This window comes from Kogia breviceps, chromosome 14 (genome assembly GCF_026419965.1).
Source record: "Kogia breviceps isolate mKogBre1 chromosome 14, mKogBre1 haplotype 1, whole genome shotgun sequence".
Classification (NCBI taxonomy): domain Eukaryota; kingdom Metazoa; phylum Chordata; class Mammalia; order Artiodactyla; family Physeteridae; genus Kogia; species Kogia breviceps.
This window is the reverse complement of record NC_081323.1, coordinates 90,451,265-90,477,689: the sequence shown is the minus strand read 5'-3', so window position 1 is coordinate 90,477,689 and position 26,425 is coordinate 90,451,265. Positions and strand designations below refer to the sequence as shown.

Genomic DNA, 26,425 nt, shown 5'->3' with positions numbered 1-26,425 from the left:
AGTGAGGCAACTGCGCTGACAAGGGTGACGACGCAGGATGACCACACAGGAACCACGGGCCCAGCTGTCGACTGCCGTCCACCCCGGCCCCTCCAGGGTGGGACTCGGGTTCTCACCGGGCCCTCCCACTTCCCTATCAAAGTCAACTACCAGGCCCCGAGCAACGCGACTTATAGGTACAGAGCCAGAGGGACGTCAAAACACGGAACCTCACTACGGCCACGCTCGCACGAACTAACAAAGCAACTTTAGACGTTCCTCGCCCTTGACCCACGTTTCACATAGAATCACATTTCCTCGTAGGTGTGAAACTCCTAAACAGGTGCAGCTCCTTTATAAAGGTGCATAACTCCTAAAAAGAAAGACCCACCTGCCTTGTCAGCGAGGGCAGCCGTCACCCTCACCGGCCCCGAGGGAAGGACCAAATGTGGCCCCCGCAGCAGGTGACCCTCGAGTCCCTGACCAGCGGTCCAGCGCCCCTGGCGTGGGATCGCCTGCCGCTCGAGGACAACCAGGAAGACTGGCCGAGCCTCAAGACCGGCGAGCGGCCTCCGCACCCACGGAGAGTCGGGCCCGTGACCCCAGCAGGGCGCCGGCCGGAGCCTCTGCTCCACGGAGCGTGGCGCACGGTTAGGGCGCCAGCCTTGTGGGCACGGCGCGCGCAGCCACAAAGGCAGAGGCCTGGGGCCCGGGAGCTCTCGACTGCTCCTTGGGGGCCTTCACGAGAAAGAGCAGGGGACGCCGACTCCACGCGGCTTTCGAAAGTCAACGCTAGACGATGCAGTTGGAAACCCAGGAACCAGGACCAGCTTCCCACACCTCCCGCCCCCAGGACGGTACAGCTGTCCCTGCAGACACCTGGGTCTTGCACGGGAGTTGGCCTGAGCTCTGGGAGCAGCGAGCAGCGGGCCACAGAGCTGGGTCCCCACGGAGCGCGTTTACATCCCCCAGCTAGAGAAGGCTGATCTGGGCTCAGCTGGAGGGTGGGTCCACTGTGAAGATCGCTGGACACACACAGACTCTGCCATTCTCCCCGGCCCGGGGCCTGCGTGGTGGAGGAAGTCTTTCTCTGCAGATAAGGCAATGGGGTGACCCGAGGGCGAAGGGGCTGGGGCAGAGCTGAACGCCTGCTTTTCCCAGTTACGATCAGCAGCTCACCAGGCGTGGAGCACCCCGTGGGCAGACCTCGCTGAGCCTGGCATTCCAGGGACTCGGACCAGGAATTCTGGGGTCCTGGGCCTTTCAAACAAGTAGACAACAACCCGTCTTAGGCAGATCCCTAGGACGACCCAAAGTCCCAAGCCCTGATCTAGAAAGCAGAGACCACCTGAGTGCAAATTCTGGCTCCACTCTGCTGCGTGACCCCGGGCACACTGCTTACGTTTTCTGAGCCTCAGTACAATTTAAAATGAGCAGGACGCCGTACTCCATTGATGGCTAAGGCATATTTCCTCACTTTGACGACTCTAAGAGCGGCACGCTTCTCACAACAGACAGCGTCCGACTGTTTTTTTGTAGCGGTCCATAACGTTTTGGCGTACGCGGCGCTGACGGAGTCTCCGAACTGCTGAAACATGGAGCATATACCTTGAAAGGCTGCTCTGAGGGCCCAGAACAGAAGCTGGCACACAGCCCGTCCTCCCTCGCTGCTGGATGTCAGTGCCGCCTCCCCACGGCTGGATGCCTGCCTGCTGCCACAAAGACCTGGTGTCGGGCTGAGGAGCAAGTTACGGTAATGACAACAGGGCCAAGCGGAGGGTGGGGGCCCCAGGGGGTCTGTACGTGACCTTGACAGAGAGCGGGAGGCAGTCTGGTCCCCCAGCTGACCCCCAACTTCCTTCTCCGATCCCTTGGTCAGGAAGCTGTCCTGTCAAGCAGGATGGCCCAAGGTGGAGCCCTGAGCACAGCCGGCAGGACCCCGACACCCAGGGGCAGCCTCGGTTACTATTCCCATCATTCCCGTGCCGTCAAGCCCTGGTCACACGGCACACGCGGATTTTCAGAAATGTTCTTAGCTCTGGAGCCAGATCGCGTTGCCAGGAGCACTATTACAGCACAAGCCTCAGAGCAGAGAAAACGACCTTGTTCTGTAACTTTCCCAACACCCAGTTAGGACAGCAGCTACAGAATTAATGAGGCTGCAAACAGTGCACTGTCTCTTTAAATGGTTTTCCTGCGGCCAACTGTTTACAAAGAAATTCCTCAGGCCAGGAAGTAGGGGGTGAACCTGGAGCCCGCAAGCACACTTGGGGAAGAGGAGCAGGTGCGCCTGCCGGCCCCGATTACAACCTCCGAGGGCGGGGTGTCCGTCCCCTGCCGATTAGAGCGCCTTCTGACTCAGCAATCCGGTCCGCCCAAGACCTCGGCCACCACCGGCGCCCCCGGGGGCGGGGCGGACTCCCGGGCCGGGGCGGGAGCGGCGCGGTCACGTGTGTACACAGGCCCCCGCGGCGTGCGCGCCGTCAGCCCCGCCGCCGCCGCCGCCTCTCTCGGAGCCCCGAGCTGCCCCACTCGCGGCGACTGCGCGGTCCGCGGCCCAGCGAGCCGGTGAGTGGGCGCCGAACGCGGGGTGGGGACGGATGGGCACACTCGGGGTCTCGGCCCGCGCGCGCGGCCCGGGGCCGGTGCTCAGCTCCGACTCTCGGGTCCCCGCGGCCCCGCCCGGGCGCTGGCCCCCGGCGGGTGGGGGCGCTGTCCCCGCCCGTGGCTGCCCTCCAGCCGTGCGGAGCCCAGCGGCCGGGGCCGCTGCCCTGCGGTCATTCACCTGTCCGGGGCAGCTGAGAGCTGCTGGCCGCGTAGGAGGCCGCCGGCTCCTCACAGGTCCTGCCGGGGGACCGGCCGCCTGTTCCTGGGTCACCGTGCTTGTAACTTTCGTCCCCTTTTATGATTAAAAAATCTTAGGAACTTCTGGAACAACGTCTAAATGGAAATATCAAGTGTCGTTAATGGTCTGGGACACTTGATAAAAAGATAAAAATCCCTGGGCATGAGGCTCCTTCAAAACTTGAGAAGAAGGCAGTGCCAAGCCTCTGAGCGCCCATCTACCCAGGACCAGAAACCCGACACCAAGTTAACGACATGAACACGGTAGCCGGGTTCATGGTCTCAGTGTCGCAGTCTGTCCGGGCTTTGGGGAGACAGAGGGTGAGCCTGGACCTGACGGACTGTTCCCCCATCGCTGGGTGTGCACTCACTTGGCAGCCCCAGGCCACCTGCCCACAACCAGCTAGCTCCACGCCTCCTCCCCGCTCTCCGTCCGCAGCACCTAGCGGGGCTGGCCTTCAGGCACCCAGGGGCCAGCAGCCTGCTTTCCAGGCCTCTGCAGACACGAGAGTGTGAACCCGGTGACTCTGACCGTGCTCCGGGCTGCTCACGCGTAACGGGGACCAGACACCCTACCGTCTCAGCTGGCTCCTCACCAGGGCACCACTGAGAGGGGAAAGAGGCCCTATTGATCAGTGTGCTGAGGGGACGGCCACACGCTCCATGACCCGCTGCAGGGTCCAGCTCTCCACACCGGAACCTCTAGTATCTTCCTAAAGGAAGAAGTCCTCTCTAAGATAATGGGCTTTGAAAACCCATAGCTTCCATCTGGTGAGTGTGTACTGTGCCGAGTCACGGAGAGGAAGCTGGGGGGGGCCCTGCCCTTGACCACTGCTGTCCTGCCTCCCTGGGGGGTATGGAAACACCCTGAGGAGAGACGAGCACAGCGTTAGTTCTGCACTGACTTGGGGTCCCTGGAACCCAGAAGCCCCTGGCAGGCAGGTGACGGGAGAGAGGCACGTATATCCGCTGGATGTGGGTGTGTGGGGTTTTAGGTTAGAACGGAGAACTGCTTACACCTACGATAGAGCGAAAAAGTGGCATGCTTGCAGAGATCCCTGCCAGGAAGTACGCGTGCCTGAATGCAGGTGGGAAGATGGAAGCCGCTCTCCGGGCCGGGGGGGGTGGGGCGGGGGGAAGGTGCTCCCTGGGGAAGCTGCCTGCGTCCTCGGGCCCTAGGATGTCATCTGGACATTGACAATACAACCTGCCGCGGGCCTTTCACGCCCCAGCTGCATGCCAGGGCTGTGTCTGGGGTTAGGCTGCTGCGGTCTGCGCACGACAGACCAGGCTGCTCCCTCCTTCGGCAGAGCGTCCAGCCACCTCCCCTTGTTCGCCGCCAGCTCCTCAGCACTCTACGGCTAAAGCCTCTTGCACGACTGGGCCGCACCAGGCTGCGTCTGTCCACGGCGTGTCACAGGCCCGGGACCCCAAGATACCAGCCAGGCATCAAAGAGCAGAGGGGACTCAGTCTAGGGAGTAAAAGTGAACTTTCTAATTTGAGAAGCTAAAACATGATGCTGCCAAGGGGCCGAGTTTGGCCCCCGAGACCTGCCAACAGAGCACCCCTTGAGTAGCGGAGGGACAGGGTGACAGGGGCCGCCTGTCCCGTGCGTCCCCCCGGGTCTCCCCTTCCTCCCACACACACAGTGGGAGGGTGGAGCGCACCTAGGAGTTTCCCAGTTTTAATGAGAACCAAGGAAGCAACTGCCGCTGTTACACCAAGTGTAGTGGGCAGAAATAACTGCCGGCGTTCCTCCCTTGGAAAGAACCACGGCAGCGATAAGATCTGTGGCTCCGAGCACCCCCCAGGTAAGAGCGCACCAGGGAGAGGCGGGGCGGGGCGGGGCGGGGGGCCCAGCCGGGTGCCACTCTGCCTGAGTGAAGGCCCTGTCTGCTCGCAGCGTGGCCGCTGAACGTCTTCCTGGTCCTGTTTCCCCCGGTTGAGATTACTGGGAAGGAGCATTAGCCTCAAAGCAAGGTAGTCGGGGGACAAGAAAAAGGCAAGGAACTAGTGCTCCAGAAACAAAAAGAACACGTGGCCCGTATTCTTCCAGGGTGAGGAGCCTGGGGCCCCCGGTGGGCGTCCCGGGCCCTTGGGCCCCGTTCCTGCGGCCCTTCCCGAGCGGTGGGCGGGCACGTTCTCTCAGTCTGTGCCGGAGGCAGGCTACTCGGTTCACACTCACCGCTCTTCGGTTCAGAACCTTAAAAGGCAACAGGCTACAAAGATCCGAACATCCCATCTACGTAATGGACCGTCTCTTATCACAGCCAGGAAGGCTCAGCGCCTGTGACAGGAATCAGTAGCCCGAGCTCTCTACGTTGAAGACCTATCAAAACATCGGCCTTTCCGGAGCGTCTGGCTCCTACCAGCTGCACGTAGCTAGAGCCTCTGTCTGTTATTACAAAAGGAAATAAACATTCAGGAGTCATTTTCAAAGCATTTTGATGGCTCCAGAGCATTCCGCTGAAGTCCAGGTACTATGGTGCGCGGCGGGTCTCCAGGACATGGGCCAGGCCGAGCTGCACTGCCCACACACTCTGGGGAAAAGCCTGTGACACCACCTCAGGCCTCCTCTTCGCCGGACACAGCCAGCCAGGCTGCAGGGCGCCAGTCAAGGAACGGTTCCCCTTCAGGGAGCTCTCGGCAGGTGGGAACAGACGCGTGCAGTGCGCCGAGTTCAGCGACCTTGGACCGGAGTTAGCTGGTTCTTCTGTTCTGCGGGCTGTGTGCGCACACAGGCTCACTCAGGAGCCCCTGCCCAGCACAGCCGCCCACTCCCCGCCCCCCGCCAGGCTGCTGCTCTGACGTGCTCCCGGCATCCTCCAATTTCCACAGAGATCACCGTGCACCGTAGCCCTGTTGAGCAAGGTTTTTAGTGGACATGCACATTTGAAGGGTTGGTTTATGCCGTTCTGGGCTCTTTTTTTAAAAAAAGAAAAAAATCAACGAAGAAAGACGCTGACATCTGGCCTCAAAACACTTCCAGCAGCTAGCCCAACTGACGTGCGGTCCTTGCCAGCAGAGAATGAAAGAAGGGACGGCGGAGCATCTGTAAGCAGGGGGCGCCGTCGGGGAGGAGACCAGCCCCACGGGGCCGGGGCCCCAGATCAGCGAGTGCAGCCCCAGAGACCCGCTGCCTGTGTTGTTACCGAGGCCCTCGTGGGGTCCCGGGGACTCTGAGCTGTGACGTGGGGTCCGATGGGGCCCGCAGCCTCTCCCCGTGAGGACTCGTGCTTGGCCGGTGCCCGCACTCAAGCCCTCTGTCCTCTCTCCCCCAGCTTCCTCTCCCCCAGCTTCCTCTCCCCACGTGTCAGTTGGCAGAGAGCCTGAGCGAGGGTTCGCACAGCAGCTTCCTCTGCAGTAACGGAACGTGGAGGAGGGTGAGGAACCACAGCCCACCCTGCCCACGCCGGGGACTGGCCAGGCGCACCCGCCGACCGCACGCACCCCACCCTCCCGACAGCCCCCTGGCCCAGGGGCCAAAGCCAGGCAGCTGTGAGCAGGGTGCCCAGGGAGCCCGGTCCTCAACCACGTGGAGTCCGGGTCTCAGCCCCTCGGCCCAGTTCACAGGCCACTGCTTGGTTCCCGCCGCAGCCCTCGGGCAAGAGCTCTCAGCGGGCCGCGTGGCTCCCTCCCGAGGGCAGGACCGAGTCGGGCCGGGGGGCGTGTCTGCGCTGCTTCCTCAAAGTATAGAAGCAGGGCCCTCGGTGCAGCAGGGCTTGGACACGCGCCCTGTGGCCCCAAGGTCCCCGCTTCACACCTGGCACCGGCTGTTCCGCTCCGTGGACCCGGCCTGTGGCCAGTCACTGCACTGCCCCGGCTGCCCTGGACACCGCGGCCCCTCCTGGGCTTCAGGGCTTCCTGGGCCGCTGAGCAGAGGCGTGGCCTGTCAGCTCACCTTTCCTGAGGCCCAGCCACGCCCACCTAGAGGGGGCCTCCACACAAAGCCCGTGTCCCGCAAGACCCCCTCTGCCCACGTGTGACTCCAGTCAGCACGGCCCGGCACCCACCCAGGCCATGGGGCCATCCGACAGGGCCCCCTGGGTGCCACAGAGAGCCGGCAGACATCCTGGAAGTGCCTGCTCAGGGCCCAGAGCAGAGCGGGGGGGCCATCTCCTCTGGAATTCAAGACGGCAGTAGAGCCGCCCTGGGGCGCTCGGGGCAGCGCGCACACTGCACTCACATCAGCATCCACCTTGGAGCCAGGCGGCCATCGGTTTTCCATCGGTTTTCCTCCCGTGGTGTCTCCGCTCCTCCCCGCCCAAGCCTGGAGCAGACGGCTCTTCGATGCCATGCGGCGAGCCAACGACCCCTCCAGAGAGCCTCCCACCCAGCACGGCCGGGGGAGCTCCTACCCGAGGGGCACACAGCGTGACCGCGGGGCGGCTGAGCCTTCCCAGGGCTGGAAGTTGGCGAGTCTGGGAGAACGTCGTCTTGAGAGATAATTATTGGAACCCGGAGAGGGTCTTGGAAGAAAACTATCAGTACTTCTATGCACAGGAACATCTGTGATGAATGACAGTTGCTCCAGTTGAGGGTCAAGGAAGAGAGGGGGCTCTAGAGATGGCCGAGTCCTCAGAAACGGGTGCAAGTGGGACAGAACCCCAAAGCGGCTCCGTGCCCTGGGCCTCCCCTGGAGACAAAACCACTACCTGCACGTCCAGCAGCCCCGGGCAGGGCTCACCCCGCCTGCCCGGTTGGAGGCGGCCGCCCTATCACCATGCCCTTCTGATGGGCCAGCTTGAGGTCAGTGGCAGTGCTGCTGCCCGGCTACCACGGGTGGACGCCAGCTTGTCTGACCATGAACCTCTGGTCTTGGGGCCTCAGCCTGGTTCCCTCCAGAGGGCAAGGCCACTGGGGTCCGAGAGGGGACCCTCTGTGCTGCAGAAGTGTTTACCTCAGCTTTGCTCCCTTAAAGGCTCCCCTCAGCCCCGGTGCCCCACATGCGGCGGGTGGGCAGGGAGGCCTGAGAGCTTCCCCATCACACGCAGCAGCAGCCCCAGCAGGCCCCGCGCAGGCCAGCTCGTTCATCGGGCCCAACTGCCCGACTTCCCGGTCCTCACGTTCTCTGAAAGCGGCATGATTTTTGAGCTCCGGCCTCTCCCAAGGCTACCCTCCTGTGCCGTGCACGCAGCCAAGCCTGCAGAGAAAGACCCTGAGCAGGTGCTTCAGCGTCGGGGGCAACTTTCTGAGCCAGCTGAGCGCCCCGCCCCGGCCCACGGAGATGGCCTCCACCCTGGAGTCTCAGGCCGGCGGTGCCTCCCGTGGGTGAGGGACTCCCCCTCCCCGCCCTGCCAGGCTGGCCGCCCTCCTCTCTCCTCTCCACTGCTGGCCCCAAGCCTGGAACCACCCTGGCCCGAAGCTAAAGACCTCTCCATCCCCTCGAACGAGACTGGCCAGACGCCCGCTGCATAGCAGCCACGCCGGGGCCAGGCAGGGGCGCGGACGCCGTGAGGCCGCCGTGCTTGCAGGGCCAAGGCTGCTGCTTCAGGAGCGTAATCAGAAACCAGACAGACAGATCCCTTGGACGGCGGGGATGCAAGTCACCTTCAGATCAGTAACTGATCCCCTTATAGGAAGAACGGGATAAAGCTGTAACCGGCCCACCGTGGACAGCCCGAGGCACGTGCCAGCGCCGGCCTGCGGAGCTGCTTCCCGCTTCTCTGCTGGGCCGGGACGCTGGTGCCGACCAGCCCGCTCCCCTGGCCCAGGGCCACACGGCGGCTGAGCAGATGATCAGGGCTCGGCGGTCCCGCCGCTGGCATCGCTGTGACCCCCGAGGCAACACGCCCGCACGTGTCAGGTGCGCCCCTGCTCCGTGGACCGAGGCCGGTCGCAGCCCTGGCTTGGCACGCCTGCCGCGTTAGAGAGGCGACCGCAGGCCGGGGTCCGAGAGCAACTGGGCTGTCTCTGGGTGGACGTGCACACACCTGTACGTTCCCTGGGCCCCGCGGAGGGAGGTCAGGCCGCGCCCCTGGGAGGAGGCCAGGACCCCGACCAGGCAGGAGAGAGGTTTGGGCACCGAACCGGGACCCGGCCGGGCTGGTGGGGGTGGGAGTCCACAGAGGGCCCCCGGGTGCAGTCCCGTGGGAGGACAGGAGGGCGGGGCCACTCCTGGTGTCTCGTCTGATGAAGGGGCCGTGGACAAGACCTGGTGCGGGCGCTGCAACTGGGTGCTGGTGCCAGAGGAGGCGTGGGGGAAGTTTGCAGAGCGGAGACGCAGCAAAAGCTTGAGAGGAAGGCCCGGAGGAGGCGAGGTGTGAGGGCAGCCAGATAGGGCAGGGCAGAGCCTGGTGGGGCAGCAGCAGGGGAGCCGGCAGGGTAGGAGGGGAGGGGAGGGGAGGGGAGGGGGGAGGGCGCGGAAGAGGGTAGGCCTGGGAGCCTCGAGGGGCCCAGCAGGCAGCGGCGTGGGCAGCTCTGACCAGCAGGCGTCAGGTAGGCCCCAAGGACAGGGCGACAGGTCCAGCCTGTTCCTAAGGCCAGCCTGTCCTTGCTCGTCCTGACCCCTGGAGCCGAGAGGGCTGCAGCAGGTGACGGGCCGCTTGGGGAGGATGTGGCAGCTTTCAGAATGAAAACCGCCCAACGCTCCGCATCGGGCACCACCAAGGACGGCCTCCCGAGGTACCGGAGAGACGGAGCCCAGCCGCTCAGGGCCTAGCCGGCCTCTCCTCGCCTGGCCCTGCGAGGGACAGGACCGCAGAGAGGGCCCTTCCTGGAATCCTGGTCTCTGCGCTAACAGCCGTTCCAGTTCCTCTTTCTCGGGAAGGAAGTGAACCGAACTGGTAACTGGAAAGACAGCCCAGCCCAGCCCAGCCGGAGCCTGTGTGGAGGGTGGGAGCCAAGCCATTGTTCTCAGGCCCCCTCCTCACGTGGCCTGGGGGGGCGGACGAGAGTCTTGTTCCCAGATTCCTGCACTTGCAAATCCACAGCACAAAGGGAAGTCAGGGGACTGCAAGGGGTGGGGGTGGGGGTGGGGGTGGGGGTGGGGAGAGGCAGGGCCAGTCCGGGCCAGGAGGGCAGGGCATCCTTCAGGAGCAGCACCGGGCAGGGCAGGATGGCCGCCCCACCAACGTCCTCCGGGTACCTGGCTGGGCTTCGAGCGGGTCAGACCGGCTGCCCTGCCGCCGGGGCGGGCAGTCACTTCCCGACAGGACCGCTGCCCTCCTGCCAGACTCACTGCCGCGCGGCAGGTCTGGGGGTGTCACAGTGCCACCTGCCGAGCGTCCCCAGATGAGATCCCCCAGCTCCCCTGCAAGCCTACCGGCGCCGCCCACCCCCGGCCTGCAAGTGTCCCAGGGACACGTCCCCGCGGTGCCTGCGGTGTCACCCGTCTGCTTCCCTCCCTTCTTCTCACCCTGCGTGCCCACACAGGTGAGGATGGGCCTCCCCACTTCAGAAAACCCCAGGCACCTTCACCTGTGCGTGAGGCGGCCTCCCCAACAGGTGTCCCTGCCCCGGGCCCCCTGGATGACACCTGGAGACGAGGGGCCTCCAGGAGGAACGAAGGGACGAAAAGCAGAGATGGACTGAAAGCAAGTGAAAACTGGTACTCAGCTCGCGATCTGCATCTGAAATCAGAAGTGGCTTCACGGCTGATAACTGAGAGGACGCACGCAGAGCTGCTTGTAGCTCACGGGGCAGAGTTTCTAAGTTCTGTGTTTATGAGCTGCCGGAACACAAACTCTGGGCAGGTTCTTAATCTAAAACCCGACACCGACTCTCGAGACGCTCGCAGCCCCTCTCGGGCCGGGCTGAGTGAGCCGGCCGTGCGAGCACGTGCGTCTCTGAAGGAAATCCTCGGCAGGTTTACTCCACGTGACCACCTCCCAAGAACTGAGCCATTCTTCAGCGTCGCTGGACGCCCTGCAAGCTGTGTGAGGCCGGAGTGGGGGGGGACCAGGCCGCAGGCTGGTCACAGCACGCACAGGCCACTCTGGTGGACCGGCTCCCTGGCCCCCAGCCACTTTCCAGGCCGTGGCTCAGCAGGCAGGAGCCTGCAGGCATTTGGGATGGAGATGGGAGAGAGGGAGCCAGCGCTGAATCGGCAAGAAGAGGATGTAGAGGGCTCCGGGGACCCCACGAGGGTGTGTCACCTGCCTGGAGCTCCCACTGGCTCCCCTGACCCCAGGGCTCTGGAGGGAGGACCCGTGTCCCTGCAGCGGCCGTGCCCTTCCCAGAGGTGACGGAGCCGGCAGGCGGGCAGCAGCTTGGGACCTGCGTCGCCCCGACCCGGCACGCCTCGGCCCGGACGCAGGATGGAGGGGCGGGCGCAGCAGGGGCGCGGCAGGATCCAAGACCGATGCGGGACACCGGGGATGCGCCGGCAGGGCCGCGGTGCCCACTGAGGGGGCTGACGCGGCCGCGGGAGGCCGGGCCTCGGGTCCACCCCCTCCTCCACAGGCTTTTGTCACCGTGGCCCACCCATCACCAGAAGGTGATGGCAGGCACGTTATGGCTCCAAGAGCTGTATGTCTCCCTGGCAAACGGCCAGGGAGGCTCCCATGGCCGGTAGGGTCCGCACGGCTTCCAGCCACGCCACCTCGGGGTCACAGAAAACACGCGTGCAGCAGTTTCCAGCCGTCCCAGCTGGTTCAGGGGTCAGGGAGGGGCCCAGGTCTGGTCGGGGGAAGGACTCACGCGCTGCTCTCCCCACAGCCCGCCATGTGGAGCTGCCCTCTCAACGGCACGGGCGGCGAGGACCAGCTCCCCTGCCAGCACGTCCAGCGGGCCCTGTCCGCCCTCTCGCTGCTCTACCTGCTGGTCGGCGTCCCCCTCGGCCTCGGCTACAACGCCCTGCTGCTGCTGGCCAACCTGCACGACCCGGGCGGCATGAGCATGCCCGACGTCTACTTCGCCAACATGGCCGCGGCCGGCCTGGTCCTCAGCGCCCTGGCGCCGGCGCACCTGCTGGGCCCCGGCGCTGCCGGCTGGGCCGTGTGGGGCGTGGGCAGCGAGGTCCACGTCACGCTGCTGGTGCTGTTCAACGTGGCGGCGCTGGTGAGCCTGTACTCCGCGGCGCTGCTGGCCCTCGACTGCTACATCGAGCGGGCGCTGCCGCGCACCTACATGTCGAGCGTGTACAACACCAGGCACGTGTGCGGCTTCGTGTGGGGCGGGGCCCTGCTCACCGGCTTCTCCTCCCTGCTCTTCTACATCTGCAGCCACGTGGCCGCCAGGCTGGCCGAGTGCTCCCAGGTGCGGGACACGGAGGCGGCCGACGCCATCATGCTGCTCAGCGGGTACCTGGTGCCCGGCCTGGCCGCGCTGTACGCGCTCGCGCTCCTCTCGCGGATCCGGAAGGAGGACACGCCGCTCGAGCGGGACGTGGGCCAGCCGGACCCCTCGGCGCACAGGCTGCTGGTGGCCACCGTGTGTGCGCAGTTCGGGCTCTGGACGCCCCACTACCTGACGCTCCTGGGGCGCACGGTCCTGGCCGCGCGGGGGAGGCTAGTGGACGGGCACCACCTGGGGACGCTGCTGCTCGCCAAGGACCTGTCCAGGTTCCTGGCCTTCGCCAGCAGCGCTGTGGTGCCGCTTCTTTACCGCCACATCGACAGAAACTTCCCCGGCAAACTCCGGCGGCTGATGAAGAAGCTGCAACGTGGGCACCAGAGCTGCTCCTTGGACGAAGCGGGGGCACAGCCGGTGATGGCGTAGACGCTGCTCCACGGGCCTCGGCCAGCCGAGGGGCAGACGGCGCGTGGCAGAGGCACGGCCCGCGGTGACCGGGTCCCGCGCCCGCCGCTCCCTCCCTCCCGGGTCTGGCATCCAGGAGACTTGCTGGCCCTGCATCACCCGCTCCCTCCCTCCCTCTCCCCAGGAGACCAGGCAGGACCAGGCAGAGCCAGGCGAGTCCTCCCACAAGAAGCCACCCTCAGGCCAAGGCCACGATGTCCGAGCAGCAGGTGCCAGGTGTGAGGATGAGCTGTGCCATCGGGGCCCCTGGCCGCCGGCGGGGTGTGCGCCTGCCTCCTACGGGCACCTCTCAGGTCCGCGCCTGCAGCAGCCTGCTTCCCTCAGCCTCGTGTCCGGCTTTCAGATGAGCGATGAAAATCTAACGCCACTATTTATACTCTGTATTGTTAAAATACTCCATCCCCGCACCCTCTTGTTTTGTTGTTTATGAAGAGACGTTCGGTGGGAAAGTCAGAAGGTTTTAAAATGAAGGAGTCACACACGGAAGCGCACTCGGAGGATGGGTGGGCGGGGGGCTCGCGGGGCCGGGGCTGCTGGCTGCTGGCGACTTGCGTCCACGTGGACGTGGTGGGAGAAGAGTCCAGACGGGGCCTCTCCTGCCCCCAGGTGTGCCCCCGGGTCACGTCCACTGTCGCTGGGCCAGTGTGGCTCTGTCCTAAACAAGTCCCCAGAGTGTGCACAAAAGTAAATAAACCGAAGGGAGAAAAGTGCTGTTAGGATTTCTAACCTAACCAGAAAGCCGATGGGACTGCCCACGGGAAAGGGATCTGGACGGGCGGGCGTCACCGAGGCCACAAGGGTGCTGCCTGCTCCCGGGACAGACAGATGGACGGTGCAGACCAGACGACCTGACCAGACGGGGCGGGGCGCAGAGGAGCCTCCCTTCCCCCACGCCAAGTCTTCACGAAGAAATTACCACCCCACAACCCTCTGACCCTCAGTTCTGAAACCCCCAAGCTCCCTAGAAACAAAGATCTGTTTTTCAAGTTTGCAACAAAGGTACGAGGGTACCTTTCTGAGGAAAGATGAATGTGACGGTGGGTGCTGCCCCAGCCCCTGTGCTTCTGCCACATAAATACACGCGTGTTCACTTCTGAGCACCCAGCTGCCCCCAAGAGGAGGCTGGCTCTTCTCTGTGGCATCTACCGGGGAAATCGCCCCATTGGGTCCCAGTCTCTTGGGAAATTGAGCCCTGAGTGAGTTGCATTGCTTTTCTACGTGCAGACTGTTTCCCCTCCAGGCTGAAGAGCCTGTGCAGAATCACAGACACACGCTGGACGCCAGGGATGGTCCCCGCCCCGCCCGATGTGGCCCTGGGGACGGTCCTGGGCAGTAAACCTCGGGGATGGGGCGGGAGGGACTGCAGAGGTGTCTGGGCGGCTCCGGTCGGTGACAAGAGCACAGCCGCCTCCAGGGCCCCAGGCTGTGGTGGGATTTGTCTTCAAATCCCCCGTCCCCTCAGCTCCCCCAGCAGCTGCGCCAAGGATGGAGGATAGACGACGATCCATCCGTCGCAGTGGGCTGTGCCGAGGGCGCCCGCAGGGTCCCGGCAGGTAGGCAGCCCCCCCCCCTCCCCCGCTTCCCTTTCCACTCTGTGCCCCCAGGGCTCCTGGGAAAAGGTAAACCCCCAGCGCCCAGATCTCCGCCTGCAGTCCTGCACTGCTCAGCCCAGCTGGTCTTCGCCAGACAGCACGGGGTGGCCTGAGATCACTTTATTTCTTAGCAATTTCTCAGTGGCTTTGGTTGCAAGCTGCCTAGTCTCTGGGGGCCTCCTGGGTGGGGAGGTGTCAGACAGCGGCAGCCCCGCGTTTCTGTCCCTCCCCCGTCCCAGCGTCCCCCTCTGCCCGTGTCAGGGCCCCGAGACGTGGCAGGGGACATACTGGGGTCTCGGCTGCAGGCCCCTCTGCTGCATCTCGGACCCCCCGGGGCCCCCGCACCTCGAGGAACAAGCCCGCCTTCGCCTCGGTCGCTGGTGCCACACCACACAACCCACTTTCTGTGGACATTTGCTTGACGATCTCATGCTGAATTCACCTCGGTCACTTCCTGCTGTCCCAGTACGTTTGGTTTGATTCCCAGTACTCCTGCCACGTTGCCAAAAAATGCAGTGAATTTTTGAGCCGTTTTGATTTGGGATTCGGGGTGGTATGGCCATAGACTCAGACTCGAGCCATTTAGAAGAGAAGGAGGAACTACTTGGAAAAAGCCAAGGTGAATGGTACTCAATCCTTTTTTTTTTTTTTAATCTGTGTGTTTTAATTAATTAATTTATTTTGGCCGCACGGCATGTGGGATCTTAGTGCCCTGACCCGGGAGCGAACCCGTGCCCCCTGCAGTGGAAGCAGAATCCTAACCACTGGACCACCAGGGAAGCCCCCTCAATCCTGTTTTCTTAACTGACCAGTCCTATGCTCTTCAAGTGCATTTGCAAGATACCAGAAGTTTCCCAGTTTATGTTCTAAGGTCATTAATTCTGCTATTGACACTTCTTGACTATGATTTTAAAGTTAACAATCTTATTTTTGTCAGTAGACAAAAGCTCACCTACCTTGCCATGCTTCATTATTTAAGATCCCAAAAGGTGAGTTTAACCTTGAATTTATTTCATGAAGGTTATAAAATTTATTGTAGGAAACTGGGTCTTTTGATAATTGTGGCAGATATATTAACATATCAAACATTTGTTCCTTTATAAAAAGCACCTGGGGGCTTCCCTGGTGGCACAGTGGTTGAGAGTCTGCCTGCCAATGCAGGGGACACGGGTTCAAGCCCTGGTCTGGGAAGGTCCCACATGCCGCGGAGCAACTAGGCCCATTCGCCACAACTACTGAGCCTGAGCGTCTGGAGTTTGTGCTCCGCAACGAGAGGCCGCGCCAGTGAGAGGCCCCCGCACCGTGATGAAGAGTGGCCCCCGCTCGCCGCAACTAGAGAAAGCCCTCGCACAGAAACGAAGACCCAACACAGCCAAAAATAAATAAGTAAATATTTTTTTTTTTTTTTTAAAGCACTTGAGGGGCTACCCTGGTGGCGCAGTGGTTAAGAATCCGCCTGCCAATGCAGGGGACACGGGTTTGAGCCCTGGTCCAGGAAGATCCCACATGCCGTGGAGCAACTAAGCCCATGCGCCACAGCTACTGAGACTGTGAGCCACAGCTACTGAGCCTGTGAGCCACAACTACTGAGCCCACGTGCCTCAACTACTGAGCCCACGTGCCTCAACTACTGAAGCCCACGCCTAGAGCCCGTGCTCCACAACCAGAGAAGCCGCTTCAATGAGAAGCCCACGCACCGCAACAAAGAGCAGCCCCCAACTAGCCGCAACTAGAGAAAGCCCACGCGTAGCAACAAAGACCTAATGCGGCCAAATATAAATAAATAATTAATTTTAAAAGGTACTTGACAAAGGATAAACCAGGAATAAGTCATTAAGAAGTTAAACTACACATCAAGTTCTTGAATTTAAAACCGAGTTGGGAAATTTGGCGGCTTTCTCATTTCTAACCTGTTACATCCACCCAGATGGCCTAAATTGCTGCATATGTGTCTGAGAAAGAGGAAACTGCTGAAAAAGACCCACAGGTTTGAAGACTAAATTATTTGTTCGTTACTAGCCAATTTCTGAATTCTTATGCGTGTATTTCCAGGGGGGGTGTGACATGTCGGCAAACAGCAGAAAGTATCACAAAAACAGGTTTTTCCTGTCACGACTTAAACCCCAGCCTCTTCAGTTACTCCGTGGCTCCTCTGTCCTCTTCACAGCTGACCCTGCACCACGTGGGTCTGGACACCCGCGGGCCGCGGGCCCATGGTGCGTCCACGGGGCCAACGGCGGTCGGGTCCCACATGCCTGCGTCACTGCGGGGCCAGAGCCGCGGCATAGACGGTGACAAGAGCACCTCATTCCCGCTCTGCACGTCACACACACAACCCTCCCAAGGGGACAGCCACCCACTGGCCTCGCTCAGGGCTCCCGCGAGGCCAGGGCTCCTCGGAGGCCTGCTTACACGGCTGTGCCACCTGTCAACTCTCCTCGCCCTGGACACGGAGAACCCAGCACCTCCCTCACGCCTGGGCGTTTCTCAGCTGTTCCCCGGGGAGAGGGGCAGGGCCACTGCAAAACCGCCCGCCCTCACCACCACGTGAGCCCACGAGGCAGGACGCCGATGGACTGCGCTTTTAGCTTCTGAGCAGGAAAACGGGCGGCTGGGCGACCGACGGCCAGCCTCCAAGCAGGCGTGTTCGCGGGGCGCCCTCCAGTGGCCGCCGCAGCCCTTCTCTCTCCGCGCAGGCGGGCCTGCCCCGGGCAGCTCCTGACAGCGTGAAGCGCTGACCCCCGATGAGGAGGCCGCATCCCGCGTCCCGGCCCGGAGTTTCCTTCAGGAGCCGGGCTGTGCAGATGCTCGCGCCCCGGAGCCTCGGGGCTCTCAGAACTCACAGCAAATCCGGCTTTTACAAGACACGCCCTCCCAGCAGCGGAGGTGAGCTCAGCCCACTGGGGGGCCGCTCCGCACGCGCACGCACGTGCGTCTGCACGCACGTGCGTGCACACGCGCACACACAGGCGGCACCGAGCCCGTGGGGCCCGGCTTTCACGGGGGCAGCCCGACGCTGGACCTCACGCCGAATCTCTGACCTCCAGCAGTCGGGTCACTAACGCAGAGCACTGCACCCTGCAGGCGCCGAGCCACGGCAGGAAGATACAGTGAAAGCAAAGCAGTCCGATAACGCGGACTTGTAAAAAACGCTGGGGTTTGTTTAGAAAAACTTTTCATCAAGAAAGAGGCAGCAGCGAGTGGTGGAACGGGAAGGGCCTGCCCACGACAGCAGCTGCAAGAGCCGCGGGGACTGCCCGTCACCTGTGCACACAGGAAGTTTCCAGACCTACAGAGGGTCACTCGAAGGGTCCGGGTTCCTTAGAGACGTGGCCTCGGGCATCTCTCTTCACCAGAAAGCAAGAAAGAGCCAGAGGATGAATGGATCGTGTCAACAGGACCGGGAGCTCTCCCCTCGGCCTCGCTCGGGACTATCTGAGCGTAAAAAAGACAGTGAGCGTGGAATTAAAAGTCTATGCAGACGCTCAGCAGGAAGGAGGGAGGAGGGAGAAGCAGCAGGAAGTCGCCACCTTGTGACCCAGGGCCACCAGCCCAGGCAGGACCCGTGAGAGGCCGGGGGTCCGCGTGCGTAGCGTCAACCACGCTGCCGCACCCGGCCCCTCGGCCCCTGGTCTGCGTAGCACGGGGGGCTGGAGTGGACGTGTACGCAGCCAGGAAGGCCCTAGAAGGCCGAGTCCTGCCGGTGGGATGAGGCAGCGAGCGACTGGCCAAGTGGAAAGCGCTAGAGAGCCACGCGCCCCGCCCGCCCCCTCCCACCAGCAGGCCGCCACGAAGGGTGTGGGGGCGGTCACCACGCCTCGTGTGCCTTCAGGGTTACAAGTCGGCGTGCTAAGGCCTTTCCGGAGACGCAGCCCAAGACGACAGTTCCCAAGAGGTCAGCATCCGAGTCAGACGGGACCACAGGGCAACGTGGTGACAAGTGCTCGCAGGAGAGCTTGGCAGAGGCCGTGCCCCATCCTGGCAAGTCAAGGACGCACAGAACCCCCGGGGCGACCCGGACTGCACAGGTTCACACTCGGGACCCAAAAGCACCCATGACGGCAAAGATTCAGAAGCAAGCGTCCACAGAGGGGTTGCTTAGTAAACGACGGTCACCGCGCTACCGTAGCTACGTACCCGCTGAGATGTCTGCAAAACTGTAGGAGCACACAAAGCACCGAGGGGCTCAGCAGCCCTCCCGCCGGACGTGGAGCCTACTCCGTGCAGACACAGGACCACCCAAACCCCACACGGACCCCCACCACTGGGACGGGCTCATCTCCCCGCCCTCTGACCCAGGCAATCCTGGTGAGCGAGGCCCGCTTCGTAGAGCCTCTCAGGACTGTGTCGGGAGCGGCGGCCAAGAGCTGCCACGGAGGGCACAGCATCCTCCAGGCTCGGGCCGCAGGCGCTCCCGGGGAACCCGGGGCTGGACCTTGGTGACCCTTTTGCAAGGCTGAGGGAAGGGCCCCAGAAGCCCCGGCCCTTGGTCTGAAATTGGCACCAGAACAAGCCGGGGGTCCGTCTTCCCGGGAAATTCCAAGCCTCACGTAAAAGCCTCCGAGGGAGGCTGACGGCAGGAGGGCGGGTGGCCGGCCACATGGGAGAATGCTGGCGGCTTCACGTGCCTCAAACACTTCCCCTGGGAACCCACGAGCCCACCCTCAGGCGCTCACCGGGGAAAGGAAACTCACGCTCAGGTGAAAACCCACCCACAAAAGCTTATGGCAGCTCTGCTCACAGAGCCCCAAATCAGAAACGACCCAACGTCACGGTGAATCCTGCTCGGGCCGCACTGCGGGGCTGCCGAGAACCGGCCCCACCGGCCAGGCCAGACACCGACCGCCGAGGACCGGCACCAGGATGCCAGGCGCCTGGCATGCGTTGCGCTCACAGGCCGACGTCCCCCCGATGACAGACCTCACGTGGGCACATGCTGACACACCCTCCGGCTCCCGGGTCCGGCAGTCCAGGCGCAGGGCTGGACGCCACCAGCGACCCCCGCGTCGTCGCTCTGACTCACAGCTCAGCTGTAAGGTGGGATCACGCCTGCACCGCCTCGTGCGGACCACCGTCAGCTCGGAGCAAATCCGTGCAGAAAGTTCTACCGCCATGTCTGCCCGTGGTGGGCGCCCCGACTCCTGAGAGCTCATCCACCCCTCTCTGTGCCCTGTCCCCCGCTTCTCATTGGGGGTGAAGGGGAGGGGAGACCCTCAAGGCTACAGTGGATCCCAGGCTACAAGGGGGTGGGAATGGGGGTTGGGACGGAACCGTGGACAGTTTCCGGAGAAAACGTCTCCAGCGTTTCATGTTATCTTCCCAAATACACCCAGAAATGGAGCTGAGGACAGCTGGTCAGCCCGGCTGGTGAGGCTGTCGCTGGGTCAGGTGTGTGCGCCGGGGCCCCTAGACCCACCATGCTGCGCCAGGCGGGTCCCCCAAGACCAGGGAGTCAGGGAGACAGGTCCCAGGTCCCACCCGCCAGGACACCTGGCCCCCGGGCTGGATTCTGAACACAAAGGAAGGCGTGGGCATCCATCTGGGTCTGCAAGGTATCTGAAGCCACAAACTCTACCCTCTGCTCACGTGCCAGGGGAGGAGGGAACGGAGCGCTGCCTGTGGGCTGGCCGAATGGGGAAGCCAGCACCCCCAGCGCCCACCCACCCCGGCAAAGGGCTCTGCGTGGTCTTCCTGTCCGCGAAGCTTACCCAGCGTAGGCAGAGGCTGTTCTGGTGTCTGCCGTGCGGGTGGGGAGGCCAGGACCCGAGAGTTCAGGCGGCCCCGGCTCAACAAGCTGCGGCCACGCCAGGACACCAACTCCCGTCTGTGGACCCTACGTCCACGGCCCCCCGCCAGAAAGCCCATGGCGTGGGGGAAGACAGACAATGCCGTAAAGCTGGGGTTCACTCTTCGTAAGTCAGTGGTGGAACGTGGAAGAGGTGCATCCTTCGAAGTGGTAAACCAGCACCTCTGTTTGTTCGTTTGCTTTGCCTTAGCGCCACCGCTCCAAACCCACCCAACCAGGACTCTGAATCTGTCCACCCCGGGCGAAGCGAGACCTTCCGGCTGGGTCCCCTGGATTTGGGCCGACTCTGCCCCTCCAAACAACCTTAGCACGATGTCTTATCTTGAGCAGCCGCCTTACGCAGTCAGTGGGCCGAGTCTGACCACTTCGGGCGTGGACTTGCTGCTCCCCTTGGTGGGCTACCCGGCCACCCCTCGGAAACAGCGGCGGGAGAGGACGACGTTCAGCCGGGCGCGGCTAGATGTGCTGGAAGCGTTATTTGCTGAGACCCGATAGCCAGGTGTCTTCGTGTGGGAGGAGGTGGCGCTGAAAATCAACTTGCCCGAGTCCAGGGTCCAGGTGTGGTTTAAGAATCGAAGAGCTAAGTGCCGCCAACAGCAGCAGCAACAGCAGAATGGAGGTCAAAACGAAGTGAGGACGTCTCCTGCTCGGGAAGTGAGTTCAGAGAGGAGCAAGCGGCCAGTTCACTCCCCCTCGAGCACCTCAGGCCCAGCCACTGGCAGCAGCCGTGCTCCTGGGTCTGCCTGGAGCCCCGCTTCCGCCTCCCCCCTGTCAGATCCCTCGTCCACCTCCTCCTCCTGCGTGCAGAGGTCCCACCCCATGACCTATACTCGGGCTGCAGGTTATCGTCAAGGAGATGCTGGCTCAACTTCCTACTTCGGGGGCGTGGGCTGTGGATCTTATTTGACCCCTCTGCGTCACCAGCTTCCTGGGCCAGGGACCACACTCAGTCCCGTGGGTACCCACGCAGTCACCGGCCACCTCAGTCAGCCCCCAGCTTCTCGCTCCACCCAGGGATATGGAGCTTCAAGCTTGGGTTTTAACTCAACCACTGACTGCTTGGATTTCAAGGCCCAAACTGCCTCCTGGAAGCTTAACTTCAATGCCGACTGCTTGGATTATAAAGATCAGACATCTTCGTGGACGTTCCAGGTTTGGTGAGGACCCACAGAACCTCTCTTTGTGGGCGGACCGTAAATACACTGAGCTGGACCTTCCAGTTTTCGCCATCGGTTAAAAGTTAGCTGGTGTGAAGCTCCCACTCATCTTCCGAGCGATGTCCCGGGAGGCACAGAAGGAAACATGAAAGGCCTCAGAGCGGCCTGCCAACCAGCTACCTGAAATGGACAAACCATTTGATACTTAAGATCCTATCACAGTTTTAGATCATTGGTTTTACTGATTTGCAAAGTGATCAAAAGCATCCTCCTCACGTGCAACCGAATACCACCAAAAACAAACAAACAAAACTAAATAGTGAGGGAAAGGACGGAAGGACAGACATAGCCTTCTTAAGCAGAGGTGTTCCAATGTCTCAGCCAATCCTTGGTTGAATCTTAGGAATGGACAGTGTCTCAAGCTCACTCAGCGTTTCATGACCAACTGGTAGCTGGCGCTGAAAAGCTTTTCAGGGCTGTGTGAACTGTGCGACTGCTTGTCCTAGATGCACTACTTATAATGTTCCTGGGCTTCCCTGGGGGCGCAGTGGTTGGGAGTCCGCCTGCCGATGCAGGGGACACGGGTTCGCGCCCCGGTCCGGGAAGATCCCACGTGCCGCGGAGCGGCTGGGCCCGTGAGCCGTGGCCGCTGGGCCTGCGCGTCCGGAGCCTGTGCTCCACAACGGGAGAGGCCACAACAGTGAGAAGCCCGCATACCGCAAAAAAAAATAATAATAATAATAATGTTCCTAAGGAGTCAATATGTAGTTTAAGAGACAATCAGTGTGTGTCTTCTATAAATGGTACATCTGTGGTTTTTAATCTGTGCTAGACTTCAAAACGGTGATCTCCCGTTATTGTATGCAAACCTGAACTCCACCTCTGCAGGGGTTCTTCTGTGATTAAACGGGTTATAATTATAAGCAAATTCAGAGCAACTGAGTACTTATCTAAAAAGATTACCTTTGGCTGGAGGTGAGCTGCACTGAAACTTTACAACAAAATGTCTCTGGACAAGGAGGGTGAGAGAAGAGAAACAAAAGGACACTAATTCATCTGTAATTTGCTGTTGGTAAGCGTAGCAGTAAAGAGACATTGGTCAATTGCTCTGACCCCGATGAATTTATACACTGAGATCATCGTTGTTTATGCTCGCAGATGTTAATTGGAAAAGTTATATTTGCATAAACCTTTCTTCCTGGATTTGGCAGATATGTATAATTATATTAAAATGGTTCTAACACACACACACACACACACACACACACACACACACACACACACACACACACACACTGGGGTTCCCCCCACCCGAGGAAGGCGCGCGCGCGCGCGCACACACACACACACACACACACACACACACACACACACACACAGAGGGGTTCACCCCACCCGAGGAAGGCCCTGGCCTTGGAGGGAAGCCCGGGAGGCACTCTGGGGCCAGGTTCGGGGACACACCCTCCCCCTGCCCGGCCACCAGGCCAGGTGGCAGCTGACAGCCACAGCTGCGTGGCCCTGACCCCACACCACCAGCAGGGACCAAGGCGCATGCCCGAAGGGGCCTGAAACGCCGGTCGCCGTGGAGATCGGACGCCAGGACAGCCTGATGCCGTCTTCCGACCTGGGGTCGATGTTCACGAGATCTTTTTTTCAATTTGCCTTGATTAAAGAGACAGGCCAACTCGTTTCCTCTCAGTCTGGTCACCAATCTTAATTTTGACGTCACCCAGCGTCCCGGCAGCCGCTCACGGCCTTAAGCACCGGCACGTGGAAAAATCACTATTCACTGTGTCTCTCAGACGGAGAAAGCCAGGCCCCCCTGCCCGCGCGTGGGCTGGAGAGCAGGGTGAGGACGCGGGCAGTGCTCTCTGCGGGTCAAGATAAAGCCAGCGCACCAAGCAGCGTCCAGGCAGGGCATCAGCGTTGCACACACGTGCACAGGCATGTGTGTACAAGCACACGCGTGTGCTAGACAGCAAGGAGGAGGGCATGCAGAGACTGCCGTCGGGCAGCCAGTGTGGCTGAGAACGCCGTTCCAGATGCAGGGCCTGTGCCGAGTCACGCGGCACGTGCAGCCTGGCCGCGGCCCTTCCCGTGGGTGGAGCCGGCCCACCTTCAGCATTCTGTGGAAATGGCTTCCAGCTTGTTGCCTTCAATTTCCTCTGAACAACAGCAGCGCTCGCTCCCTGCCTCATCAATTCAGTTGAAGTTTGCGGAGGGGAGACATTTACATGGGAACAAAATGACTTCCAAGCCGGGAAGGCTGAGCCCACGGGCACTGTTATTTCAAGCCCTCCCTCCAGGACTCAGGCCTGAGCACAGCCCCCATCCCCAGGGAGAGGCCAGAACTGGTCAGAACTTCCCTGGGTCCAAAGGCGGCGACACCCTGCCTTCAGGCAGCATGGACTCTGGCTGTTCGTGGCCTCCATGAGGGCAGAGGCCCCGACGAGACGGAGCTGGAGACCCTCGAACCCCACCCTGGAAACCTTGCACTGAACCCTTCTGCGGCGCACACGCTACAGTGGTTCTCAGAATGCGCTCCATCAGCACCGAGGGAGGTGGAGGGGCGTCCTGGGGGGGGTCCTTGTGTCCCACCCTGCTCCAGTGGGATCCACCACTTCCCATGGCCGCCCACCCTCCTCGGGAATCGGGGTGGGACCCAGAAAACTTTCCAATGAGGTCACAGGGCGTCCCTAACTTAGGGCAGCCCAGCTCCCCCTGCTCAGAGCTGGCTCCCATGACGCGTGTCCACAGCCAGCGAGGACGCCGTAGCCGCGCACGGTGTCCCGTTGGCTCCGCGGCCCCGTCGCGCCGGCCCCGCGGCTCGGTCCCCACGGGCTCTTCACCCGACCGCCTTCCTCCGGGGCCTCGCCAGGCTGGGGGCCCAGAAGCCTGCCTGCTGTGCACCTCGCGGCCACCGGCCGGCCAGACTTCCCGGCCACGGCCGACCTGGGCTCTGCCGTCCTCTCCCTCCTGTCCGACATCTGCTGCTTCAACGCGCAGGACGTGCAGCTGGCGATGCCATTCGCATTCCTGCCGTGGCGCCCTCTGTCCTGCCCGCAGGGGCTGGCCTGGCGGCCGTCGGGGGCAGCAGCCCTGCCGGGCACGTCTGGGGAGCTTTGTGAAACCAGCCTGTGTCGGGCAGACCTGCTGACAGCCTGCCTTCGTCCTGCAGCCGGCGTTCCTCGTCCTGCTCGACGTACAGCGGGCCAGGCGGGCAGCTCCTACCCAGAGGGACGCGGCCTCCGCTCGGCTGGCGGTTCCTGGTCGCCCTGACCGCCATCGCCCTCCACCTCCCCTGCCACAAGGCTCTCCTCCAGCAGGCCAGGCTCGGGCTGCAGAGGGAAACTCGCGGAGCTGGCCCTGCCTGGGGGGCTGTGCAGGCTCCCGCAACCCTCCTCCCCCCAGCCGTGCAGCTGGGCCCTGCTGAGTGTCGGAGCATCTCTGGCAGAGGTGCAGGCCGGGGAGGCCAGCAACAGCTTCCCCCTGAAGGGGCTCAAGTCGGAGCCCCTGCCCGTGGACGTAAGCGACACAGGCCGGCGGGGAACTCTCCTGGGCCTGCAGAAACCCAGAGCGGCGTGCTGAGAGCCAACAGGGATGCCGGGCTGTCCGGAAGGTGCTTACTGAAAACGAGCTTTCTGGCTTTCAACTCAGTTTATGCAAAAGCATGACACCTCAGCCCAAACCAATACTCACACCTGAAGGCTGGTGTGGGGAGTGAGCGTGGGCTGACAGCTGACCAGGTGGAAGGTTCTAGCCTGTCTGCTGGCCGGCATCTCTCCCCTACCCCAACCAAAGGGCAAGGAAGGAATCTTGAAGATAAAAACGTCACTCAAATAACTTTATGGGCTTGTCATACTCTGGCCCTAAACGGCCGTGGCTGGCTGACCTCCAGCTCTGCCAGGAGGCGGGGCCGCACAGATCTCAGCAAGAACAAACGTTGGTTTTGTCTTTTTAATGCACCATCACTGGGGGGGTCTAAGGACATCACCCACAGGCACAGGTGTCCGGCACTAAGACACGGGGTGAGCCCGTGGTGGCCGTCGCACACCTGTCGCGCTGCCCGTGACCCGGCGGACGGCGGGGCCCGTCACCAGGAGCTCTGGATAGACCGGCAAAAAGTTGTTTCAAAAGCCTCATCTGTTCTATTCGGCAGCGTGTGCAGAAAGGCTAGTAACACAGGAAACATAAAAGCCCAGGGGAGGGTAACGAGTCTTATTCCAAAGCTTACATCCATCAGTCTTACTGCATTTACATCACAGTTTTCTTGGTTGTGCAGAGAACAGGGACATGCAAAGGAAAGGCATCTTTCTGGTTTTATGAAACCTCTACCTCTGACAGCTTCGGGTTTTTTTTTATTAAGACCTTGCTTTTTTAGTTTTTAGATTCACAACAAAAATACGAAGAATTTTAAAATTTTGCATTTATCTCCTGCCCCCAAACAGGCACAGCCGTCTCTCTCCGGGTGTCACAACTGATGAACCTGCACTGACGACACACCTCCACAGCCCCGGTACAGCCCCTACACCGGGGCGCACTGGGTGGTGCCCGCCGCCCAGCTGAGACAGGTGTATAATGACATCTACTACTTTTGTCACTTACTCACATATTCCTGCAACCTCTACCATGGACCCCGTGCAGCACGCCCACAAGGGACAGAGCTGGGGGTCAGGCGTGAGCCGCCCCCGACCCACACCGTCAGCAGGACACGCAGCGTCGGGGCTGACGTGGAAAGGCTGCTTCTTCGTGTGACACACTTACCGCCAGGTGCTGGACACGAAATTTTCCTTGTTGGGTGTTTCGGCATCACCGTCGTCCTTTCAGAGCGCTGACTCTGCTCACCCGGGCAGGCAGGCTATGACCTGAGGGCGGGCAGGCTTCTCTGGGGAGCTGTGCTCAGGCTCTGCAGTCGGGGTCCAGAGCAGCCTCGATACGCGGCTCCATCCTCGGGTCTCCGCGCGCTGTCACGACTGCTCACGGACGGTGCGGGGCTGGAACAGGCCGCCTCTGGGGCTGGGTTCGGCCTGTGGCTCCAAGGGCGCTCTCGTGCCCGTGCCCGCAGGCAGATTCAGCTGGAGTCCAGGGGCTGCTACCCAGACCTGGCCCCTCCCCTCCAGGGCGCGCTCAGCCTCCCAGAAGCCCCGCCCTTGTGCCCCCCGGTGCCCAGGGAACCGCCCCTCCTGGCCGCCCAGGGGCTGGCACACAGACTCCCCAGCCGACCTCCCTTCAGGCGGCTCAGCCTGTGGTGCCAACATCTGAGAAAAGCCCTTTCCTAGAGTCCATCCAGTTTCCTATGGTTTGTGGCAGGAGTGCAGGCCAGAAGGGAAAGGACCTCAATCAATCA

The 26,425-nt window shown here is 62.0% G+C and overlaps 2 protein-coding genes and 1 pseudogene across 14 annotated transcripts in view; 2 read left to right on the top strand and 1 right to left on the bottom strand.

Annotated features, from left to right (window-relative positions):
- Positions 1-26,425, bottom strand: part of C14H7orf50 (chromosome 14 C7orf50 homolog) — an 81,771-nt gene that overhangs the window by 12,983 nt on the left and 42,363 nt on the right. The window lies entirely within an intron of this gene.
- On the top strand, positions 2,218-12,930 carry GPR146 (G protein-coupled receptor 146). 13 transcript variants are annotated; one of them, XM_067012892.1, is made up of 5 exons: positions 2,230-2,547; positions 3,263-3,594; positions 4,134-4,635; positions 8,963-9,084; positions 11,483-12,930. In XM_067012892.1, the coding sequence occupies exons 3-5, from the start codon at positions 4,512-4,514 to the stop codon at positions 12,482-12,484; spliced, it is 1,248 nt and encodes a 415-aa protein (XP_066868993.1). In that variant the 5' UTR covers positions 2,230-2,547; positions 3,263-3,594; positions 4,134-4,511; the 3' UTR covers positions 12,485-12,930. The 13 variants fall into 13 exon arrangements, with proteins under 13 accessions (XP_058894517.1, XP_066868993.1, XP_066869002.1 ...); XM_067012893.1 differs by lacking the exons at positions 2,230-2,547; positions 3,263-3,594 and adding an exon at positions 3,602-3,911; XM_067012901.1 differs by lacking the exons at positions 4,134-4,635; positions 8,963-9,084.
- Positions 19,965-21,583, top strand: LOC131741520 (homeobox protein OTX2 pseudogene; annotated as a pseudogene).